Source organism: Mustela nivalis, assembly GCF_964662115.1.
Source record: "Mustela nivalis genome assembly, chromosome: X".
Taxonomy (NCBI): Eukaryota; Metazoa; Chordata; class Mammalia; order Carnivora; family Mustelidae; genus Mustela; species Mustela nivalis.
Genome location: NC_139040.1, coordinates 15,762,511 through 15,784,184, shown reverse-complemented (window position 1 = coordinate 15,784,184; position 21,674 = coordinate 15,762,511). Strand labels below are relative to the sequence as shown.

Here is a 21,674-nt window from a genome sequence, read left to right as displayed (position 1 = left end):
TCCTACAACTCGGGAGGCTCGGGACAAGTCTAGTGACGACTTTCAGGGGTGGCGTTCCTCCCTTGGCGGATGTGTGTGTGTGTGTGGGGGGGGGGGTGCTGCTGTTCCCAGTAGGAAGGGCTGCGGCCTCCAGAAGGCAACCTGAACGACTTGCACTTGACCAAGTCACGGCCACAAGATCGCGGCACCTTGAGCCGGAGGGCTACAAGCCTCCGAGGCGACCAGAGGCTTCCCGGGTTGCCCTGGGCCCGCCCCGCGCCTGGGGAAGGCGTGTTCGCGTCCCGGCCTGAGCCGGAGCAGGAGGCCGCGCCCCCGGGACGGGAAGGAGCCGCGGCACGGTTCCCGCCCGGCTGCGCCGAGGCGCCACAGGTAGAGACAGGGGGATGGCTGGGCGTGGCTGTCACGAAGCCGCCGGAAGCGCATTCTTTCTTTTCCGGTCGGGCCAGGTCCACAGACCTCGACCCCAAAATGGCGAGTCGGGGTACGGTCTCGGGGAGCTAGAGCGATCGACTGGGGGACTGGTCCTCCAAGCCCCCCCGTGCTCCGGAGCTCCGAGCCGCCCTCGCCAGGCCCGCAGGGGCGCGGGAAGCGGGCGCTTCCTCCCCAGCGCGGCGGGGAGGCGTGGCTACGTCGCGGCCCCAGTCGAGGAAGAGGGAAGTGGCGCCCGCGGAAGCCCGAACTGGGCGGAGGTAATGGAGAAGCCGCGTCGCCCCTGGAATTTGGTGGCGCGCGCCCCCAGCGCTGCGGGCCGCACGTGCCACTGGCAGGCCCCGGGGGGTGGGGGGCGGAGCCGGCAGCTTCCCGCGGCGCGCCGGGCGGTCCCAGCCCCGCCGCTGCGCGGCCCGGCGGGTACCCGGGCTCCGAGCGCCCTGTCCAGCCTGGGCGAGCAACGTCTTTGTCCCCCAGGGGCACGTGCAGCCCAGGGATGCTCCCCGAGCACGCTGGGGGACCGGCCAGTGCTCTGGGGCGCGCTGGTGGTCGGGAGCGAGGGCGTCGCGGATTCGCGGGGTGGGGGTGGGGTGACTCGCTCTGCACCCGACGACATTCCCCGGTTTCCTCTGGCTGATAGGTCGCCAGAGAAAGGGGCCTTTCATTCCCAAAGACGTTAGTTTCTGCTGGCATAGAAATAGAGGAGGCGCCCCTATACCTTCTGCACTTGGATAGGCAGCAAGGAACCGAGCGTTTCTCTGAATACCCGTGGCATCCTCAAAAGAACTTTGTTGCTGTTGTTGCTGGGATACCTCAGGGAAAATCAGCCTCTTAAGGCCACCCTTAGCCTTACTTAAAGATCTGTGTGCCCCTGAGGAAATGTAAAGTCAGGAGAAGCGTTACCTTTACTAGGACCCCTCCTGTCTCAGAAGAACCTCAGTGATCACCCTTTCTCTTTCATTTTTTACAAGCTGACGTTGTATTTGGTAAATGAGGCCAACTTGTGTTTTCAGTAAAGTAAGCAAAAAGTTAATACACAGGTACAAATCTGCACCATGCCCTTGATAGTCTTCCCAAAAAGTAGCAAAAAAAAAAAAAAAAAATTGACATCTGGTTGCCCAGTTGGGGGATATTTGCTGAGAGGGATAAGTTTACTTTTTTCCCTAATTGCTTTACTTCTTCTCTGATTTGGTTGTCTCAGTTCTCCTGTTGGTATTAATACAACGGAAAGGAGACTATCAGATGTTCCATGAAGTAAAGGTTTATGTCTTCCTAAGAGGATGAAGGGGCATAGTAATCATCTTCCTCTAACTAAAGACCAAAGTCGGGGATGATCTGTTAAAATTGCGACACACTCAGATATGCCCTATTTGTGAAGATGAGACAGGAGGCACACAGATTAAATATTGTATATTCTCAAAGTTCCTTTTAATGAATGGGTGCCAGTTTTTTCATCCACCAGCTTTTCCTCGACCTTAAAAAAAAATAAGTTATCAGTTGACATTTGTCTTGCTGTGCTTTGTTTCACAGCTGAGTGACAGAGAGAAATACATGTCCTGAAGTAATCTGTCATCGTGAGTTTCCTGATACCTGGCAGTTGCTTTTAAAGGGTGGACTGGACAGGTCCTTTTCTGTTCATTCTTCTCTGATAACTATAATAGCAAGGAAATATGTGTCATGTGGCTATCTTCTTGACATGTGCTTTTTTTCTCCCCTCCCTCAGTGCCCTTGGGGAGAAGATCCACTCATTGGTTTTATACCAAACCTGACAAAGCCTCGGTTGTCAAAGGTGGCACCAGGAGGATGTCACACATAGGAGTAAAACTATTCCTAGAGCAAATGATGATGAGACATCTGGAAGTGAATGCATGCTTGTACCCACACATGGAGGCTTTGTGGGGGACTAAGGGGTCGGCGAAAGAGAGCTCCGGTGAGAGTAAGAAATCCAGCCCGCGAACCGACAGTCTTGGTCCGGAGAGCGCTCGACAGCACTTTCGGAGCTTCTATTATCACGAAGCACCTGGACCTCTGGAGGCTGTCAGCCAACTTCAGGAATTATGCCAGCAGTGGCTGAGGCCCGAGATCCACTCGAAAGAGCAGATCTTGGAACTGCTGGTGCTTGAGCAGTTCCTGACTATTCTGCCCAGGGACACCCAGAACTGGGTGCAGAAGTATCGTCCACAGAGCGTCAGAGAGGCTGTGGCCCTGGTAGAGCGCTTTCAGAGAGAGCCTAGTGGAATAAGTGATGAGGTGAGAAGCTCCCTTATGTGGACACTGAAATAGTGTGAAGGTGAAATTGTCCAGGTTGGGTGTTGGGGGGAGCAGTGGAGGAACAAGGAGGAGTAGGTGACTCTTCTGTCATTCCTTGAGGACAGCCAAGCAGGATCTGAAACCACAGATGCGTGGGAGTAGTAGATGACAGGTTTCAGAGTTCTTGGCCTTGGAAAAAAGAAATGCATTTTGCCCTCTTTCTGGCCAGGGTGAACTAGGGGTGGTGGGCCTTGGCTGGTGTGGCCAAGGAGAGAGGACTTGAGTTCTTAGAGAAATAAAAGGCAAGGCAGAGTTGGGAAAGGGGGGAAATCTGAAAAAAAAAAAAAAAGCAGAGCACTTAGAGATCAAAGGAGAGAGAGGGCGGCAAACAGAAGTATAAATCAAAGAATTCTGGGAAGACTATAAAGGAAGAGAAGAAATGGGAAGATAAAAGGGAAGCAAACATACAGAAAGAAGAAAACTGCCAAGAGAGGAGTGGACAGAATCAGGTGCGGAGGGGGAGCACCCTCTCTAGTGGGAGCGCCTGTCTCTGGGCCTGGAGAAAAGAGCCTCCATTGCCCTCCCTTGGTGGTGTTCCCTTGGCCTTCCTGGGAAGTGGGGAACCAGCGTATGCCCTTGGGAGATGGCAGCACCCTTCCTTTCCTTGGGAGCCTGAGGAAGTGTTCACTTTGAGGAACACAGGGCAGGGTATATTTTTGGCGTTTTACTACAATGGAATCATTTGGACGGAAGTGAGAGTCCAAACTTCCTTCTCATTTTTCCTTCACTGTATCCCCTTTCTCCATGAAATCCTTCCCTGGCTGTGGAAGGATTGGAAAATCTGACTGGCTGGGGATCTTTTTTAATTTTTATTTTTTAAAAAGATGTTATTTATTTGTCAGAGAGAGAGCACAAGCAGGGGGAGTGGCAGGCAGAGGGAGAAGCAGACTCCCCACTGGGCAGCCCCCCCCATGCGGGACTCCATCCTGGGACCCTGGGATCAGGGCCTGAGCCAAAGGTAGGCACTTCACTGACTGAGCCATTCAGGAGTCCACTGGGGATCTTTTTTTATTCAACTCCTTCTGTTTTAGAGAAAACTGACACATTAAAAATGCCTTTAGGCAAGGGTCCCAGGCAAGAAAGCAAGCCGGTGAAAGGACAGTAAAAGGCAGCGTCCACGCTGAGAGGGGCCTGAGCTGTGGCTGGCCTGGTACGCTTGCTTCATCGGATCCCACTTTCCTCAGATGATGTATATGGTTCTTCGCGAGGAAACGGTGGCGCAGTATCTCTTTAGTTTTTCTTTTTGCCTTTTTTTTTTTTAATGACTTCCTGGAATGTCACAGCTTCCTGAATCTGGGCTCTCCTCTTGCCCATCCCTCCACCACTACCCCCAAACGAAAAGTAAGTTCTGTGCTAATGAGGATGGGGATTATTTCTAGGTCACAGCCCATGAGCTGGGAAAGGAGGCAGTGCCCTTGGGAGGAACAGCAGTGGCCCCAGGCTTTAAGTGGAAGCCCGCAGAGCCCCAACCAATGGGTATGTTCCAGAAAGAATGTTGGAATACATACCGGGTACTACAGGAAGAGCTGGGCTGGAAAACTCACAAAGAAACCCAGCCTGTATGTGAAAGAGGTGAGGAGTTTCATCATCATTCTCTTCTCCTGGGCACTGTCCTAGGAATCGGTTCTGCCGGAATGTCACGGGAATTTTCCAGGTGCCCAGCCTTGCCAGCTGTTAGGATGTGTCTCAAGTGCCAGGACAGTAGGCCAGTGGGTGGGTGAAGGTCAGGGTCAGCCTGGGGTGCAGAAATGTCCAAACCAGAGGACCCTGGTATTCACACTGCGGACCTCGCTCCTCAGAAGTTTGAGAGAAAATGGATGGACTAGGGACAGGTGGGGTCATCTTACCCTTCTGTGATAGAGAAGAAACTGGGCTCGGAAATGGGTCATCGTGGCAGAATGGGGAGAGAGTTGTGCACCAGGAAAAAAAAAATGATAAAAGACAGAAACCGGCTACACTGCAGGACCCGAGTCTTTGATTTTTCAGTCCCCTCTAATTCGTGCCTGGCTCGGTAAATAATTTATTTTACGAGAGGAAAAAAAAATAATGGATCTCCTATTAATTTCTCTCACCAAATCTGGGGAACCGGTTCTTTGGCAGCACACACACACTTGTGAATGTGAGCCACCCTTATTGAAGGACTCCTGAGGTTCTGTGTTCTAGAAATCAGCTGAGGATATTTGTCAGCCCAAAAGAGAGACATTTTCTCTGGCTCTTTTCCATCCACAGCTGGGCCTGCTCAACAGATTCTAGCCTTTTCTGAGCAGAAAAGCACCCCAAACTGGAAGATGGCGTCTGAGCTCATCTTGCCTGAGTTCCAGGTGAGCCGTACTTTGCAGCTTTTTCAGGCAGCCCGCACCTGGCCTTGTCTGTGCTTTTCTCTGCTGCCCGCATCCCACAGTGCTCAGCAGGCGCTCTGAGGCGTGTTAGCCCCGGATGTTCACCTTGAGGCAAGTAGGCTTGGCACGGTGGGGACCAGGCCTCTCCCACGCTGTTCACTGATCTCTGGCTTTTTTCCTTTTCTGCCGTCTTCCTTCCCCCGCCCCGAATCTTAATACTGTCTTCGGTGGCTGGCCTGCTGCGTAGTTCAGAGATGAGGGAGAGGACAGCTGCTGTGGTGGCCTGTACTGAACCGAAACCTGTTCTCTTCTTCAGAGCCTGTTGACATTTGAGGATGTGGCGGTGTCTTTCTCTGAGGAAGAATGGCGGTTACTGGACCCTACTCAGAAGAGCCTTTACAATGACGTAATGCAGGAGAACTACGAGACTGTCGTCTCTCTAGGTAAAGTCTTCCTTTGCTTTGGGTAGAAGTTGAGTAATCTGGCCACAGTTTATGGAAAACCGTCTCCTGTGGGAGAGTCCCCGGGTTCCAGTAGCTGTTTGGGTCTGACCTTGATGGCGTGGGGGGAAGGCGAGGCATATCCAGGTGATTCAGAATAGATCCTCACCACCAGCGTGTCTCCCCATCTTCTGCTCTGACCACCCTCGTCCAAGCCGCCGCCATCCCTGACCCAGTCTGCTTCCGTAGGCGGATCCCCATTTCCCACCCCGTTCCTCCTGCCCCCCTGAGGCTTCCTTCTCCGCTTGGTCCTTGCATCTCCGCCCGGTCCTTGCATCTCCGCCCACGACCACAGACTAGAAAGAAGGTGCCTTAAGATTCTGCCCATTTAAACATTCGGAGTAAATGAAAGTATGAAAGAGTCATTCCCTCTTCCTGCAAAGAGTCTGGAATTAAGATGGCAGCCATGACCCCAGAGCATCTTTGTTACCCCCAACCCTGAAGTAATCTGCTTAGAACTAGGAGGAGAACAATAGATCCAAGGTCCCCAAGAGTTCGAGGACAGCCTTGGAGAGTCTCCTACAGGTAAGTATGTACACAGGGAGAAGAGAAATGTTCCTTGATGAGAACTGTTACAGAGGATTGACACTCCAGGATTCTATTCCTATGTTTTCCCTATGTTTTTCCTACCGAACTTCTTACTGAGATAACTGTAGATTCACATGCAGATTTAAAATAAATACAAAGAGCACCTGTATACATTTCACCCAGCTCCCCTCAATGATAACTTCTGTGAAAAGTATTATATAATGTCACAACCAGGCTGTTGATACTGATGGTCTTGTGACCTTTATATTTTCCATTTTATTTGTCTGTCTGTGTAATTAGTTCTATAAAGTTTTTTTTAAACGATCTATTTATTTATTCTAATGAGGGAGAGAGTGTGTGTGTGCAGGGGAAGGGGCAGAGGGACAGATTGTCCAGCAGACTTCCCACTGAGTGGGGCCTACGACACTGGGCTCAATCTCATCACCATGAGATCATGACCTGAGGTGAAATCAAGAGTCAGAGGCTTAACTGACAGCCCTCCCAGGGCTCCTAGTTCTGTAAAGTTTCATTGCAAGCGTAGGTTTGCATATGCACCTCTGCAGTCAAGATACTAGATAGTTGGGGCGCCTGGGTGGCTCAGTGGGTTAAAGCCTCTGCCTTTGGCTCAGGTCATGATCCCAGGGTCCTGGGATCGAGCCCCGCATCAGGCTGTCTGCTCCACGGAGAGCCTGCTTCCTCCTCTCTCTCTGTCTGCCTGCCTCTCTGCCTACTTGTGATCTCTGTCTGTCAAATAAATAAATAAAATCTTTAAAAAAATTAAAAAAAAAATAAAAGATACTGGATAGTTACTTGACCGCAGGGACCTTTGTTTTGCCCTTTTATCATCACACGCTTGTCCTCTGTACCTCACCCCATCACTGGCCCATGTCAACCACTGATCTGTTTTACATTTCTGAAATCTTGCTGTTTCAAAAGTGTTACATGAATAAAACCATAAAATGTGTAATCCTTTGGCATTAACTTTTTTCATTCAGAATAAGTCCCTGGAAATTGATCTGAATTGTTGTGTACCAAAAGTTGATTTGTTTGTTTGTTTTTTTAATACTGAGTAGCATGGCATGATACGGAGAGACCAGTTTGTATACCCATGAACCACTGAAAGATCTTTGCTGTCTTCAGTTTTGGGCTAGCATGAGTAAAGCTGTCCTGAGTGTTTGTGTGCAGAATTTTTATTTTTAGAGATACGTTTTTATTTCTCCGGAGTAAATCCCTTAAGAGTGCAATTGCTGGCTCATATGGTAACATGTTTAATTTCCTAAGCACTTGCCAAACTGTTCTCTGCAATGACTGTACCATTCCTCAATCCCAGCAGCAGAGGACGAGTGGTCGCATTTCTCCACCTCCTTGCCAGTGTTTATATTACCTCCATTTTATGTTCGCCATTCTGATCGGCCTGTGGAGTTACCTTGTGGTGATTTGGATTTACATTTCCCTAATGGTCAGTGATGTTCTATAGCTTTTCCTGTGCTTATTGGCCATCTCTGTTTTCCGTCAGTGAAGTATCTTTTTTACCCATATTTTAATTGGATTGTTTTTTAACCCTTGAGTATTGAGAGTTTCTGTATTCCAGATTCTAGCTCTTTGTTGAATATGTAGATTGCAAATAGTTTCTCCAAGTCTGTATATTGTCATTTTAATCCTCTTCCCATGGGCTTCCACAGAGGAAAAGGTTCTCATTTCGATGAGGACCAATTTTTCAGTTTTTTTCCTTTTATACATTGTGTTTTTAGTGTCAAGGTTAGAACTCAGGCTAACCCTTGATCCCTAAAATTTTCTGCCATTTTTTCCTAAAAGTTTTATAGTATTATATGTAAGTCCCTGATCCATTTTGGGTTATTTATTATATGAGGTACGAAGTTTAGGATGAGGCTCATTTTTTGGCCTATGGAGGGCCAGTTGCTTCAGCTCCGTTTCTCACAAAGGCTGTCTTTCCTCCACTGAATTGTTTATAAAATATTTTATTTATTTATTTGTCAGAGAGAGAGAGAGGGAGCACACAAGCAGGGGAAGCGGCAGGCAGAGGGAGAATCAGGCTCCCCACTGAGCAAGGAGTCCAATGTGGGACTCGATCCCAGGACCCTGGGATCCTGACCTGAGCCGAAGGCAGACAGACGCCTAACCGACTGAGCCACCCAGGCCTCCCCTCTATTGAATCGTTTTTGCACTTTTGTCAAAGAGCAGTTGAGTGTATTTCTGTGCATCTGTTCTGTTCCACTGGGCTCTGTGTTTGTGCTGCTGCCAATGTTACACTGTCTTGATTGCTGTAGCTCTGTAGTATCAAGGCCATAATGTCTGTCAAGTAGACTGATGCTTCCTACTTTATTCTTTTTTGTAAAATAAAATCTTATTTTAACGTTTCTGGGGCCTGTGCCTTTCCATGTAAATTTTAGAGTACTCTTATCTATGTCTACAAGGAACTTTATTGGGATTTTGCTAGATACTACATTAAACGTATGTATTAGTTTGAGGAGGATTGATGTCTTTACAATGTTGATATTTTTTGCTCAGTGAACACAGCGTGTGTCTATTTATTTAGGTCTTCTCAAATTTCTTTTGTCAACTTTTTGTAATTTTCAGTGTACAGATCCTCTGTTTTGTTAAATAGAGGCCAAAGCATTTCATTTTCATTGGAACATTTGTAAATGGTATTATTTTTAATTTTGGTTTCTGTGTGTTCATTATTTTTATATAGGAATGGCACTGATTTTGTATTTTGATCTTGTATTCTGTGATCCTGCTCACTCACTTATTATTTCTAAGAGGTTCTTTTTGTAGATTCCTTGAGATTTTTACACATAGATAATCACTTCTGCAGTGCCTTTTAATGCCATAACTGTAGTAGCTCCAACCTCTTGCTATGTTGAATAAGAGTGGAAAGAGCAAACATCCTTGTCTTGTCCTAGTTTTATCATGAAAACATTAAGTTTTTCACCATTACCTATTTATGTTAGTATGAATTTTTTTTATTGTTGATACTCTTTTATCAAGTCAATATAATTCCTAACTTAGTATTTTGCTGTGAATGGATATGGAATTTGTGAAACACTTTCCTGTGTCTTTTGGTAAGAGTATGACCTTCAAAGCCTGTTGAAATGGTATGTTATGTTGATTGATTTCAAATGTTGAATCAGCTTTGCATACTTGCAGTAAATCCTTCTTGATTGTGGTATCTAATTCTTACATATTGCTGTATTGTTTGCCAGTATTTTGTTGAGTATTTCTACATTTAAGTTCATGAGAGATGTTTGTAGTTTTCTTTAAAAAAAAAAAAAAAAAAAAGATTTATTGGGCACCTGGATGGCTCAGTCAGTTGGGCAACTGCCTTCAGCTTGGGTCGTGATCTCAAAATCCTGGGATCGAGTTGCGTGTCAGGCTCTTGCTTAGCAGGGAGTCTGCTTCTCCCTCTGACCCTCCCCTCTCATGCTTATTCTCTCTCTCAAATAAATAAATAGAAATCTTTAAAAAATAAAGAATAAAAAAAGATTTATTTATTGTAGAGAGAGAGAGTGCACATGCGTGCATGAGCGGGGTTGGGGGGGAAGGACAGAGGGAGAGAGAATCCTCAAGCAGATTCCCTGCTTAGCATGGAGCCCAATGTCGGGCTCAATCCCAGGACCTTGGGACCATGACCTGAGCCAGAATCCAGAGTCAGCTGCTTAACCACCTGAGCCACCGAGGCGCCCCAGTAGTTTTCTACTTTTTGTGTTGCCTTTATATGATTTTGCTATCAGGGTAATACCGGCCTTATAAAATGAGTTGTGTAGGATTTCCTCCTCCTTTCTGGAAGAGATTGTGTAAAATTGGTGTTAATTCTTTAAATATTTGGTAGAATTCTCCAGTCACACCATGTGGTCTTGGATTTTGGGGGGAGGCTTTTAAACTATGAATTCAGTGTGTTTAATGGTGATAGTCCTATTCAGAAATCTATTTCATGTTGGTTGAATTCTATTAGTAATATTATGAATAGGGGCACCTGGGTGGTTCAGTGGGTTAAGCCTCTGCCTTCATCTCAGGTCATGATCTCAGGGTCCTGGGATCGAGCCTGCTTCCCCCCTTCCCCTGCCTGTCTCTCTGCCTACTTGTGATCTCTCTCTCTCTCTCTGTCAAATAAATAAATAAATAAAACCTTTAGAAAATAAAATGTCATGAACGTAAGGTTATTTATACTATTATCTTACCATCCTTTTATTTATTATTTATCTTTTTAAAAGATTTATTTATTTATTTGAGAGAGAGAGCGCAGGGGGAGGGGCAGAGAGAGAGGGAGAGAAGCAGACCGCTTGCTGAGGGCAGAGCCCGAGGCAGGGCTGGATCTCAAGTTCCTAAGATCTTGACCTGAGTCAAAGTCAAGAGTCAGATGCCCGAAGGCTGAGCCACCCGGGTGCCCCGCTTACCATCTTTTCAGTTACGGCAGAAGGTGTACTGATATATCCAGCTTCCTTCCTGATACTAGTGATTTGGATTTTTCCTCCTTTTATTTTTGTCAGTTGTGAAAGCGGTTTGTCAATTTTATTAGTTTTCTTGAAGAACAAGCTTTTTCTTTGGTTGTGGCTTTTGCTCTGATCTTTATTAGTTCCTTTCTTTAACTTGCTTTGGGTTTGCTTTTTTCCCTAGTTTATTGAGGTAAAAATTAGATTATTGATCTGAGAGCTTTCCCCTTTTCTTTTGTATGTACTTGGGGCTATACCTTTTTCTCTGAGCACTTCTTTAGCTGCATTCCACATATTTTAATACATTGTAATTTCTTTCTTTCTTTCTTTATTTGTATTTTTAATTTTTTAGTAATCTCTATACCCAACGTGGGGCTTGAACTCATGACCCTGAGATCAAGAGTCTTCTGCTGCACCAACTGAGCCAGCTAAGTGCCCCTGGAATTTTATTTCCTTTTTTTTCTTTTTTTAAAAAAATATTTTATTTATTTATTTGTTAGCATGCACAAGCAGGGCAAGAAGCAGGCTCCCCACTGAGCAAGGAGCCCGATGTGGGACTCGATCCAGGGCTTTGGGGTAATGACCTGAGCTAAAGGCAGACACTTAGCCAACTGAGCCTCCCAGGCGCCCTGGAATTCGATTTTCATTCAGCTACATATTTTTAAGTTTTCTTTGTGACTTTCTCTCTGAACTGTGGAGATTTTAGAAGTGTATTTTTTTTTGTTTCCACATATTTTTTTAAAAATATTTTACTTATTTATCTGAGAGAGAGTGAAAGAGAGCATGAGAGGGGGCAAGGTCAGAGGGAGAAACAGACCGCCCGCTGAACAGGGAGCTCAGTGCAAGGCTTGATCCCTGAATCCAACGCCAGGATCATGACCTGACCCAAAGGCAGAGGCTTAACCAACTCAGCCACCCAGGCGCTGCTTGTTTCCACATACTTCTAGATTTTCCTCTTGTCTTAATGTCTTTGATTTCCAGTCTGGTGCCATTTTTGTTTGCTTGTATTCTGATCCTTTTGTCTATTAGTTTAGGAGGGTCGGGGTCCTTTTTAACTATTTTAATTCATCAGTCACCCTGTTTTACTTTAGCACAGAGGTTCTTTCCTAGTTTGGGGGGTTACACTTCCAGTGACAGTTTATTTATTTTATTTTTATTTTTTTTATTTATTTAACAGAGATCACAAGTAGGCAGAGAGGCAGGCAGAGAGAGAGAGAGAGGAAGAAGCAGGCTCCCTGCTTGAGCAGAGAGCCCGATGCGGGGCTCGATCCCAGGACCCTGGGATCATGACCTGAGCCGAAGGCAGAGGCTTTAACCCACTGAGCCACCCCAGTGACAGTTTTATGTTCAGAGCCTTCCTGGTGTTACTGTGGTTTCCTTGGTTTATATTGTACAGCTAGGGTTCCTGTATGTCCCTGCTTCTGTCTCCTGAGGGGGAGGAAGGGATTTACACAGGCCCAGAGTGCCTCTCAGTCGGAAAGGGACGAAGAGGCTTGGGGGGCCAGGCCAGTGTGGCTAGGTGCCTCTTGCTCCTTCTGCCTGCCCACTTCGGTGTCTCCCGACTGGGGTTCAGGTGTTCCCATTCGACCTGCTGAAGAGATAAACCTGTCCAGGCAGCTTTGTGTTGCTGGGTTGAGGGTTGGAAGATGCTGGCTGGGGTTGCCTTCCTCTGGGGCTCTGGGGATACAGGATGCCCTGCTGTGTTATTCTGCTAGTCCTGGCGTCCCAAACCATTTTGCTTTCTCCTTACGGTCTCTTGGAACTCTCTGTTGGTTGTGGCTGGCATTCTTTCATTGGCTTGTCGTGCCCAGCGGGGAGGATTAGGAGGAAATGCATCAGTTTCGTTTTGTCCATATTGGACCAGAAATCACTTGTTCTGTGTTTTTTTTTTTCTTTAAAGCAATCATTGATTTTTCTCCCCATTCCTGTAGTTTTCTTGTTCTGGGACACCGGCGGCTGACTCTTCTGTTTATTCCAACAGGGTTAAAGCTCAAAAATGACACTGGAAATGACCAACCTATATCTCTTTCTGCATTAGAAATACAAGCGTCAGGATGCAGAGTGTTAAGAAAGGCCAGAATGAAAGTTGCCCAGAAAACAACAGGCAAAGAAAATCATGGCGGGACACGCAGGGTGCGGAGACGGCCCCGAGCTTTTCTAGGCAGGAAAAGAAAGAAACTTTCAACTTGTAAACAAGAGCTTCCAAAACACAAGGATCTCCAAGGGAAAAGCCATGCAGGGGAGAAACCTTTTAAGTGTCAGGAATGTGAGAAAAGTTTCAGAGTTAGCTCTGACCTCATTAAGCACCAGAGAATTCACACTGAAGAGAAGCCCTATAAGTGTCAACAGTGCGATAAGAGGTTTAGATGGAGTTCAGATCTTAATAAGCACTTAATGGCCCACCAAGGAATAAAACCGTACAGATGCTCATGGTGTGGGAAAAGCTTCAGTCACAATACAAATCTGCACACACACCTAAGAATTCACACAGGAGAGAAGCCCTTTAAATGTTACGAATGCGGGAAAAGATTCATTCAGAACTGCCACCTTATTAAGCACCAGAGAACCCACACAGGCGAGCAGCCATATACTTGTAGCGTGTGCAGGAGAAACTTCAGCCGGCGCTCCAGCCTTCTTAGACACCAGAAACTCCACAGGAGAAGGGAGTCCTGTCCGGTGTCTCCAGTCTGAAGAAAGTCACCAAACGGATCTTGACCCTAGAGGTGACGAAAGAATATAAAACTATGAAGCACCGATGATAGGAATTTGGCACCCACAGGAAATGTGGGAGGGGTCCATGGCCTACTTCACAGAAAGGAATCTAAGCCGTCTCTCTTGTTCAGCATTGTATCTTCAGTGCCTAGCACAAGACTGATACGCAATGAGTACTTGATCAATAAAAGAGTGGAAATACAGCTGTCATCTATCTATAGTTATCTGTTCATCTATCTGTCTGTGTATCTGTCTGCTTACTCAGCTTCCCCACCCTCGGTGATCGGAATTCTTCAAGTATCAGGTGCTCAGCAGACACGTAATGGCCGTGAGTCCTACTCTCATTCTTTCTCCAGAGAGATGGAAAATAAGAGTATTCAGGTCCTCTGAAGGGAGCTTAGAGAGAATTACTAAGCTGGAGAGAGTTTCTATGGCTATTATTCTTTTGACAGGAACAGCCAAGCCTGGGGCTGTGAGGGAACCTGATTCTCCAGCAGGAAGGGAGCATTCGGTGTTCGCCTGGGAGAAGTGCCCCCAGGCCGTTCCCCTCAGGGCCCACTGCCGCCGTGGTTTCTATCAAGGAGTTGGAAGCAGCAGGCGAAGCCCTCTAATGCCACCACAGACCTAGGGACCCTGCAAGTGCTTCATACCTCACCTGATCCTCTCAACACTGACGTTGATAGAAGGAAATGATGAAGGAAGCACTCCGGGCCCTTATCCACATACGTACTTCTTTAGAGAAGGCCCAGGACCGTGGTAAATGGCTTTTTTTTTTTTTTAACTTTTCACCCTGTGGACTAAGGCTTTCAGATTGGTGCCACACTGCTCCAGAGCCTCAAGGGAAGCCTGTTTATATGGCTGCTCAGCCACAAAGCCATATGCTTTGGATGCTCTGCAGGAAAGTCTGGAAGTTTTGCAAAGGGAGGTGCTGAGAATGGCAAGGTGAACCCGGTGGCCTTACGGCCTCAGCACACATTGGATAGCAGGAGGGAACATCCAGAAGTGTCAGAGCAAAGTCAGGCCTAGAGACATGGCCCCAGTGAGAACGACGTCAGGTGGAAACTGTGTTGTGATACTGGTAGCTTCTCTTCCTCCCCCATTGGCCTCAGGGATTATCTATCTCTGGAAAAGACAATGTCAGGTCAAGGGCAGGGCAGGGAAGTTGGAGGACATGGATTTGTAGCTATGTCAGATCCTAGTTTAAGATGTTGGCCAAGGCTTCAATATATTTATTATAAAATTTTACTTTTTTAATGATACGGAATGTTGTTTCATACTAAACATGAAACAAAACTCCATGGTTAGTGAATCAGCCAGAGAGGACAGTCACTTTTTTGGCATAGATCTCTCCAGATATTTTTTCCCATCAGGAGACTGCTCTATGTCTGTTTTCAGGCTTGCAAAATGATAACCTCGTCCTCTTGGCTGCTGTGAGGATCTAATGAGATGTGAACCTGCCTCACACTGATGGACCGCAGTCGGTGTTCATAAGCATTTGGAACGTTCTTCCTTCATCTTTCAGCTATTTTTTTAAAAAGGTTTTATTTATTTGTCAGGGAGCACAAGCAGGGGAAGTGGCAGGCAGAGGGAGAGGGAGAAGCAGGCTCCCTACTGAGCGAGGAGCCTGATGTGGGACTCGATCCCAGAACCTGGGGATCATGACCTGAGCTGGAGGCAGACGCTTAACCAACTGAGCCACTCAGGCATCCCTTTAAGCTATTTTTCAAAAAGGTTTATTTATTTGTCAGAGACAGAGTGGGTGCAGGCACACAGGGAGAGTGGCAGGCAGAGGGAGAAGCAGGCTCCCCGCTGAGCAGGGAGCCTGATGCGGGACTCGATTCCAGAACCCTGGGATCGTGACCTGAGCTGAAGGCAATGCATAATCAACGGAGCCACCCAGGTGCCCCCTCAGCTCTTTTGAAAAGAAGCTCAATTAGGCAGAAAAGTTGAGCATCCTTAATGAATGGTGTTTCCATCATTCCCAGCCGTTTTTTTTTTTTTTTTTTAAGTCTCTTCCTGGTGGTCTGAAGGGTAGCCTGGTACACCAGTCTTTTCTAGAGCTAAATCTCCCTAGGCACTGTGAAGCAATAAGCTAATGTCCCCGTTGAGCTGGGTATACTGCTAGCAGATAACAGATCAAAATAAACCCAAAGCCCCCAACTTGACATCCCTGCATTGTGACGGGGAGGTGATGGCGAGGGGCAGGACACTTTGTGGACAATATTTGCCCTCTTGGGTGTATCCATCCTCAAACTGATGGGAGAGGAAAGAGGTGACTAGAATGGCCACTAAAAAGAAAGCAAGCTCTAAGCCCAGAGGAGGAAGTGACCTGGAAGGAAAGGATCCCATTATATTTCTGAAGGCTTGGAGACTGATGGCCCCACCACCCCTTCTAGAACTATCTGTGACTGTGCTCTTGGGATTAAGGGGACATTCAGCTTCTTTCAGAGGGCACTCTCTTCGTGTGGCTCTGTGTCCTGTACCACCCTGGGCGGCTGCTGTCATACCACCATTCAAAGGACATTCATTCAAGTTGCATATAGGAAGAGGAGACTGATTCGGGAAGTGAAGGAGATACCACATGGATGGAGCCAGCGGGTATGGCCCGTTTCAGAGACTCCATAGAGGGCCTGAGCGTGAGTCTGCAAAAGGCCATGCCCATTGTCATAAAGCTGCCAAACCCCGTTATCACACCTGTTAGGCTGAAAGCTCCTTTGGAGGTCCTCGTCTACACTGGCATCCCCAGGAGGGGTCAGAATCCGGGGATCTGGGGCCTATTGTAGAGACCAGTCATTTAAGGCAAGCAGCAGGAAGGCCTTCCAATGCGAACGGGCAGAAACAGGAAGAGAACTAAGGATTCCCGGTTCTGAATTCAGACTCCACTGCCCTTCGGAGGCAAGGGCTCCAGGAAGAAAGGACGTTCTCGTCCCTGCGGTTGTAGGACAGGATTTAGAAGTTGAGGCTCCTGGCTGACCTCTCAGTACCTATTTTTTTCCTTTTCAGCCCTCTGACATAGCTTCCCGGGGCCCCATTTCCCAAGCATCCTTGACCACTCATGTCAGCCCTGACCATCTCAGACAAAGGAGGAGAGACCTCAGGCACTAGGGAGAGAGATGGCAGAACGGAATAAAGGAGAGACGTCAGGCTGCTTTATGTGGCCTGCCACGTCCCCAGCGTATGGCTAAGCGATGGCAGCTCTGCGGCCTTTCTGAGGACGAGACAGGAGGACAGTGCACAGAAGCTTGGAGAGCAGAAAACACAAGCTGATGAGTCATCCAAGGGGCAGAGCAAAGAGGCAGAAGGCTCCAAGTTCTGATCCCACAGGCAGAGACGGGCCTGAGGAGACACAAGCTGGCCTGAGCCCAAGCTGAGGGCTGTGGGTTCATACCCCAGTGTCTGTGCTCCTGTCCTCGGGAAGTGAGGGGTGTCACGGGGAAGATGGGCTGGGTAAGCAGAGGCCAGCTGCCCTCTGCCGCCCGGGTCTTCATCTAGACGGCCAGAGTGGGGAGGTCTGGGGCTCAGTGCAGCGCCACCACTTGCTCTGGCTGAGGCCCAAGGGCATGTCTGGGTCCAGGCCCATTTGTGCAGGACCCAGGTCTTGACCTTCTCTCTCCCAGCAAACCATGGCACGGCCGCTACCCAAGAGCCTGTTGAGGTCCCTCCGCAGTGACCACTGCAGTTGCTTAGGGCTGTGTTCCCTATGCCCTCCAGTCCCGTAGTGCACTGTGGCTGAAGGGCCCTTGGAAGCTGAGGACACCACCACTCCTTACTTTACAGAAGAGGCCCCTGGAGCTCAGGGGGTTTCCCTTCTGAGGGAGAGGGAAGGATTGAGATGATCTCTGTGGGCCCAGGCCTCTCTCTCCCCAGATGGGATACATTCAGCTCGCAGCAGTGGCTTCTTGGGAAGGGTCCTTCTTCAGCTTCTTGGCTCTCTCCCGCAGGGCAAGGAATCCCTTTTAAGTGATGGTCGGCTTTGTTCTCGGAGGACTCCAAACCCTCTTCTCTCAAGATAACCCTCAGGTTGGAGGTTCCGTGTCTGAGCTCTTCACAGAAGAGCTGCCCCGTTAACGAGGTGCCAGTCCTCCAGAAGCACATCCTGTCCTTGTCCATAGACTAGGACCAGGAACCATCCCCCCTCCACCCGCTCTCCTGCCCAGAGGGGTGTGGGACCCGGAGGAGAGTCGCAGGCAGAGCTGGACATGGGGGACGCATCCTGGAGACGCAGCCTCTCCTCAGAACACCCCACGTCCTTATTTCTGTGCTACATATTCCAGAATTTTCCTCCAGCACTGTATTCATTCAAGATTCCAGCAGCCCCCAGTTCCCACATCTTTTCTCTCCTGTCCCCCCACCCCTCCCGCTCACAGACCCAACGCTGAACCACGCTGTGAATGCACTTTCAATTAGTCTTTGATTTTGAGCCCTCAGGAGGCCCTCCTGACCTGTCCAAATCCTTCCAATGTCACACCACATCTTCCTCCTCCTGTTCCCCAAACTCACTCCATACCAACTGTCCTCTTAGAACAGCATTTAAAACCCAGATTTCCTTAAAGCACTGATTGCTGGGCCTCAGCCCCAGAATTTCTATCTCCGTTGGCCTGGGGTCGGGCCAGGAAATGGGCGTTTCTGACAAGACCCCACGTGGCGCTGATGCTCCAGCACGCCCCGTTTGAGAACCGCAGTCTTAGAACACCTCTCGTGTACTTTCTGCCGTAGGCAGGGATGGTCTTAGAACCTCGGTCACTGGCAACAGCTGGCGCAGGCTAGATGTCAATGTAAGCTCCCTGAATGCCTGGGGCTGATCACTTTAGGGTTAAATGGGATCTTAATCTGCACTTTACTCTCCTATAATTGGCAAATGACTACGACAGCTAAGCCTGGCTGTCCAGGCTCTGGGTGTTTCCGGAGTTCTGCAGCTTCCCTCCCATCTGCCTGATCTTGCCGTCTGTTTCAGCCTCTGGGATGGCCGGCGTGCTGGCCCTCCTTGCCTCTCTCTGGACACAGGCCCATGCTGGCTGTGCCCTGGTGGATCAGTCACCGCGAAGATGGCCGGTCGCGCTGCGAGGACCTCTGGGCTCCGGTGACCCCTGGGAGTGGCTCTGACCGAAACACCTTGGAAGCACCTCCACACACTGGTTTTTCTCCGTCTTGATGCTGTGTCTCCTCCAGTGTCCTGCCCAACAGGCTGTCCTTGCTGGAATTGACCTTGGCAGAGGTCATCGAGCAGCCCAAAAGGATGCAGGAGGGAAGCACAGGGGCCTGATGGTCTCCAGGGAGGCTGATTGTCCTTTCTCTGCGTGCTCCTAACGCCTTCCTCATTTTGGAGATAGGTGGGGGCAAGAACCATCCAGTGCTCCAGAGGTGAACTCGGCAATTGGTGCAGTAAGGGAGACTCTGCACCCTCGCTGTGGCCTGCAGCTCCCCAGCCCCTGTAGGTCAGCAGCGGCCTGGGTGATCAGGACCCAGAGAAGCCTCTTGGGAGACGCAGCCTGAGTAGCCTCTTTTTTTTTTTTTTTAAGATTTTTTTTATCTGAGAGAGAGAGTGCGTGTGAGAGAGCATGAGTGGGATGGGGGGGATGGTGGTGCGCAGAGAGGGAGAAGCAGTGTCCCCACTGACCAGGGAGCCCAGTGCGGGGCTTGATCCCAGAATCCTGGGATCATGACCTGAGTCACCCAGGTGACTCTGAGGAGCCCTGTGGTGACTAAGGTTCACTTACACCGGGCAGGGGTCCGTCAGGACCGTCCAAGGGAGACTGGGCCTGGATAGTTCCACAGGAATCTATTTCTGAACCCTTAGTTCCATACGTTCTTCCTAAAACTGATGTGAGGAAAGCCCGAAGGGAGGCTCTCCATCCGCTCGTCTGCTCTGGTCTTCCCATGGCGCAGAGTTTAACATGTCTGAGGAGCCGAACAGCCATTAAGATATTCCCGCTGGGAAACTGACTGACGAATGCCTGGGCAGGGAATCCTGCATATCAGACAGTTTCCTTTAGACAGAACTGAAGAAGGACTTACTCATCAACAGGCCAGCTGATAGATCACTGGGGAAAACATTGGTGATGGCTCAGTACTTGATTGATGCCAGGTAACTCTAACGGAAATTTAAAATTTTGAGTGACCCCGCTATAACAAAATTCAGTCCACACCCATTGACATATCCTCTCTGAAAATGAGAAATAAGGATATAATTGGTGATGAGCCAGGCCTCATTCTGGAAATAACTAATATTAATTCATGATATGAACTAATTTCAATGAAGTCATCTATATCATTAGGAGTGGGATCTTTAATAAATACATATATTTGTCATATTTTTTGTTTATAAGCACCCAACTTTATGTTGTTTAATTAAGAGCATTTAATACTTATAATAATAAAAAGAAACACATTGACACTTAAAACCTCATGGTCTTAGGACATCCCCCCTCCATTTATGTTATTTTATTTATTTATTTTATGATTTTTATTTATTTGTTTGACAGAGAAAGAGAACAGAAGCAGAGGGAGTGGGAGAGGGAGAAGCAGGCTTCCCACAGAGCAGGGAGCCCGATGCAGGGCTCCATCCCAGGACCCTGGAATCATGACCTGAGCCAAAGGCATTTGTTGCTTAACAACTGAGCCACCCAGGCACCCCATTTATATGTATTTTAAAAGAAACTTTACTGAAGCTGGACACAAACAGAAAATGCTCAAGAAGTAAAAGTGATCTCACTAAGGGTACATCCTTGTAACTAATACCCAGATCAAGAAAAAGACCATTAATTGCACTCTAGGAGTGGGATGGGTGGCCATAGGGTTTAGATATGTTCGCCTTCTTTAGATACTGCCAAAATGTTTTTCAAAATGTAACAATCTGCATTCCCACTAGCAGCATGGGAGGGTTTCCGTTGCTCCTTGTCCTTGTCAATATTTGAAATGGGCTTTTATTTCAGCCACCCTGGTGAGTAGTAGGATTATGGTTTTAATCTGCATTTCCTCAGTCGATTAAGATGAGCACCTTTCCCCATGTCTAATATGTGATTAGTGAGCATTTGAGTATACTTTTTTTTTTTTTCAAAGTGCCTGTTAAGTCTCTTGCCAGTATTTCTATTGGGCTCTTTTTTCTTACTGATCTGGTGGATTCTGAATTTGAGTCTTTTGTTGGCTGCATGTACTGCAGGTACCTTCTGCCCCTCCATGACTTGCTGTTTTACTCACTTGATGTCCGCCAAGGAGGGAAAGTTCCCAGTTGTAATGTCTTCTAGTTTGTCAGTATTTTCCTTTATCATTAGTGCTGTTGGAGTCTTGGTGCAGTAAGTATCACCTATGCCAAGGTCATGAAGATATTTTTCTGTGTTGTTATTTACAAGTCATATTACTTTACCTTACACATTTAGATCTAAAATTCATCTGGAATTGACTTCTTAAACACAGTGTGGTATATGCAGTAGCTAATTGTATAGCCAAAAAAGGAATGTAATATTGTCACCTGGATATAGGACATGTGGACAATGTGTAGGTGAATGAACCTCAAAAAACAATCTGCTAAATAGAAGAAACCAAAGGTCACGTACTCTGTGGTTCCATTTATATGAAACATTCAGTATTGGTAAATCCATAGAGACAGAATACCAGTTAGCAGTTGCCAGAGGCTCGGGTGGGTGGGAGTCTCTTGCAGGGTAATGAGAATGTTTTCAAAGTAGATGTGTTGGATACACAGCATGTCGAAGGTACCAAATGCTACTTTAATTGTACACTTTTTCCTGAGGTCCATCTGCATTGGAACATGTATCAGTTCCTCATTCCTTTTTATGGCTGAATTATATCCCACTGAATAGATATACCATATTTTGTTTATTCACTCATCCGCTGAAGAACGTTCGGCTTACCTTCATCTTTTGGCTTTGTGAATAGCGCTGTATGAAAAATCGTGTACAAGTATTTGTTTGGCTGTCTGTTTTCAAAATAATTGAAATAATTTTCAAAGTAATTGAGAATCCAATTCTATATCGGTATATACCTAGGAGGAGAATTCCTGAATCAGTTAAGTAATTAAATGTTTATGTTTATATTTACCTTTTTGAGGAACCTCCAAATGGTTTTCCACAGCAGCTGCACCATTTTACGTTCCCACCAGAAAGTACAAGGATTCCAATTTCTCCACAGCCTCGCCAAGACTAGTTAGTTTCCCTTCATTTTTAATTATAGCCATACTAGTGGGTGTGAGGTTTTGTGATTTTTACTTGCATTTCCCCAATGACTAATAATGTCAGGTATCTTTTCGTGTGCTTATTGGTCACATGTATATATTCTTTGAACAAATGTCTGTTTGAGCCCTTTGCCCATTTTTTAATTGGGCAGTTTGTCTTTTTATAGTAGAATAGTAATAGTTCTTTATATATTCTGAGTAGCTGGCCCTTATTACA

At 47.3% G+C, this 21,674-nt stretch overlaps 1 protein-coding gene across 4 annotated transcripts; it reads left to right on the top strand.

Annotated features, from left to right (window-relative positions):
* The first annotated feature begins 419 nt into the window (after window positions 1–419).
* ZNF75D (zinc finger protein 75D) lies at window positions 420–13,472 on the top strand. 4 transcript variants are annotated; one of them, XM_082717300.1, is made up of 6 exons: window positions 420–689; window positions 2,153–2,679; window positions 4,119–4,311; window positions 4,969–5,060; window positions 5,395–5,521; window positions 12,539–13,472. In XM_082717300.1, exons 2-6 carry the CDS (start codon window positions 2,233–2,235, stop codon window positions 13,246–13,248), a joined length of 1,569 nt encoding a protein of 522 aa, XP_082573426.1. In that variant the 5' UTR covers window positions 420–689; window positions 2,153–2,232; the 3' UTR covers window positions 13,249–13,472. The 4 variants fall into 4 exon arrangements, with proteins under 4 accessions (XP_082573426.1, XP_082573428.1, XP_082573427.1 ...); XM_082717302.1 differs by lacking the exon at window positions 12,539–13,472 and adding an exon at window positions 5,768–5,912 and having other exon boundaries at window positions 431–689; XM_082717301.1 differs by lacking the exons at window positions 4,119–4,311; window positions 4,969–5,060 and having other exon boundaries at window positions 431–689.
* The last annotated feature ends 8,202 nt before the right edge of the window (window positions 13,473–21,674 follow it).

Bases quoted from the DNA above. Each gene is read 5' to 3' on its own strand.
- ZNF75D (XM_082717300.1), top strand. From the start codon at position 2,233: ATGTCACACATAGGAGTAAAACTATTCCTAGAGCAAATGATGATGAGA. The intron at 2,680-4,118 runs GTGAGAAGCTCC...GATTATTTCTAG, and splicing joins CTAGTGGAATAAGTGATGAG to GTCACAGCCCATGAGCTGGG. The intron at 4,312-4,968 runs GTGAGGAGTTTC...TTCCATCCACAG, and splicing joins CCAGCCTGTATGTGAAAGAG to CTGGGCCTGCTCAACAGATT.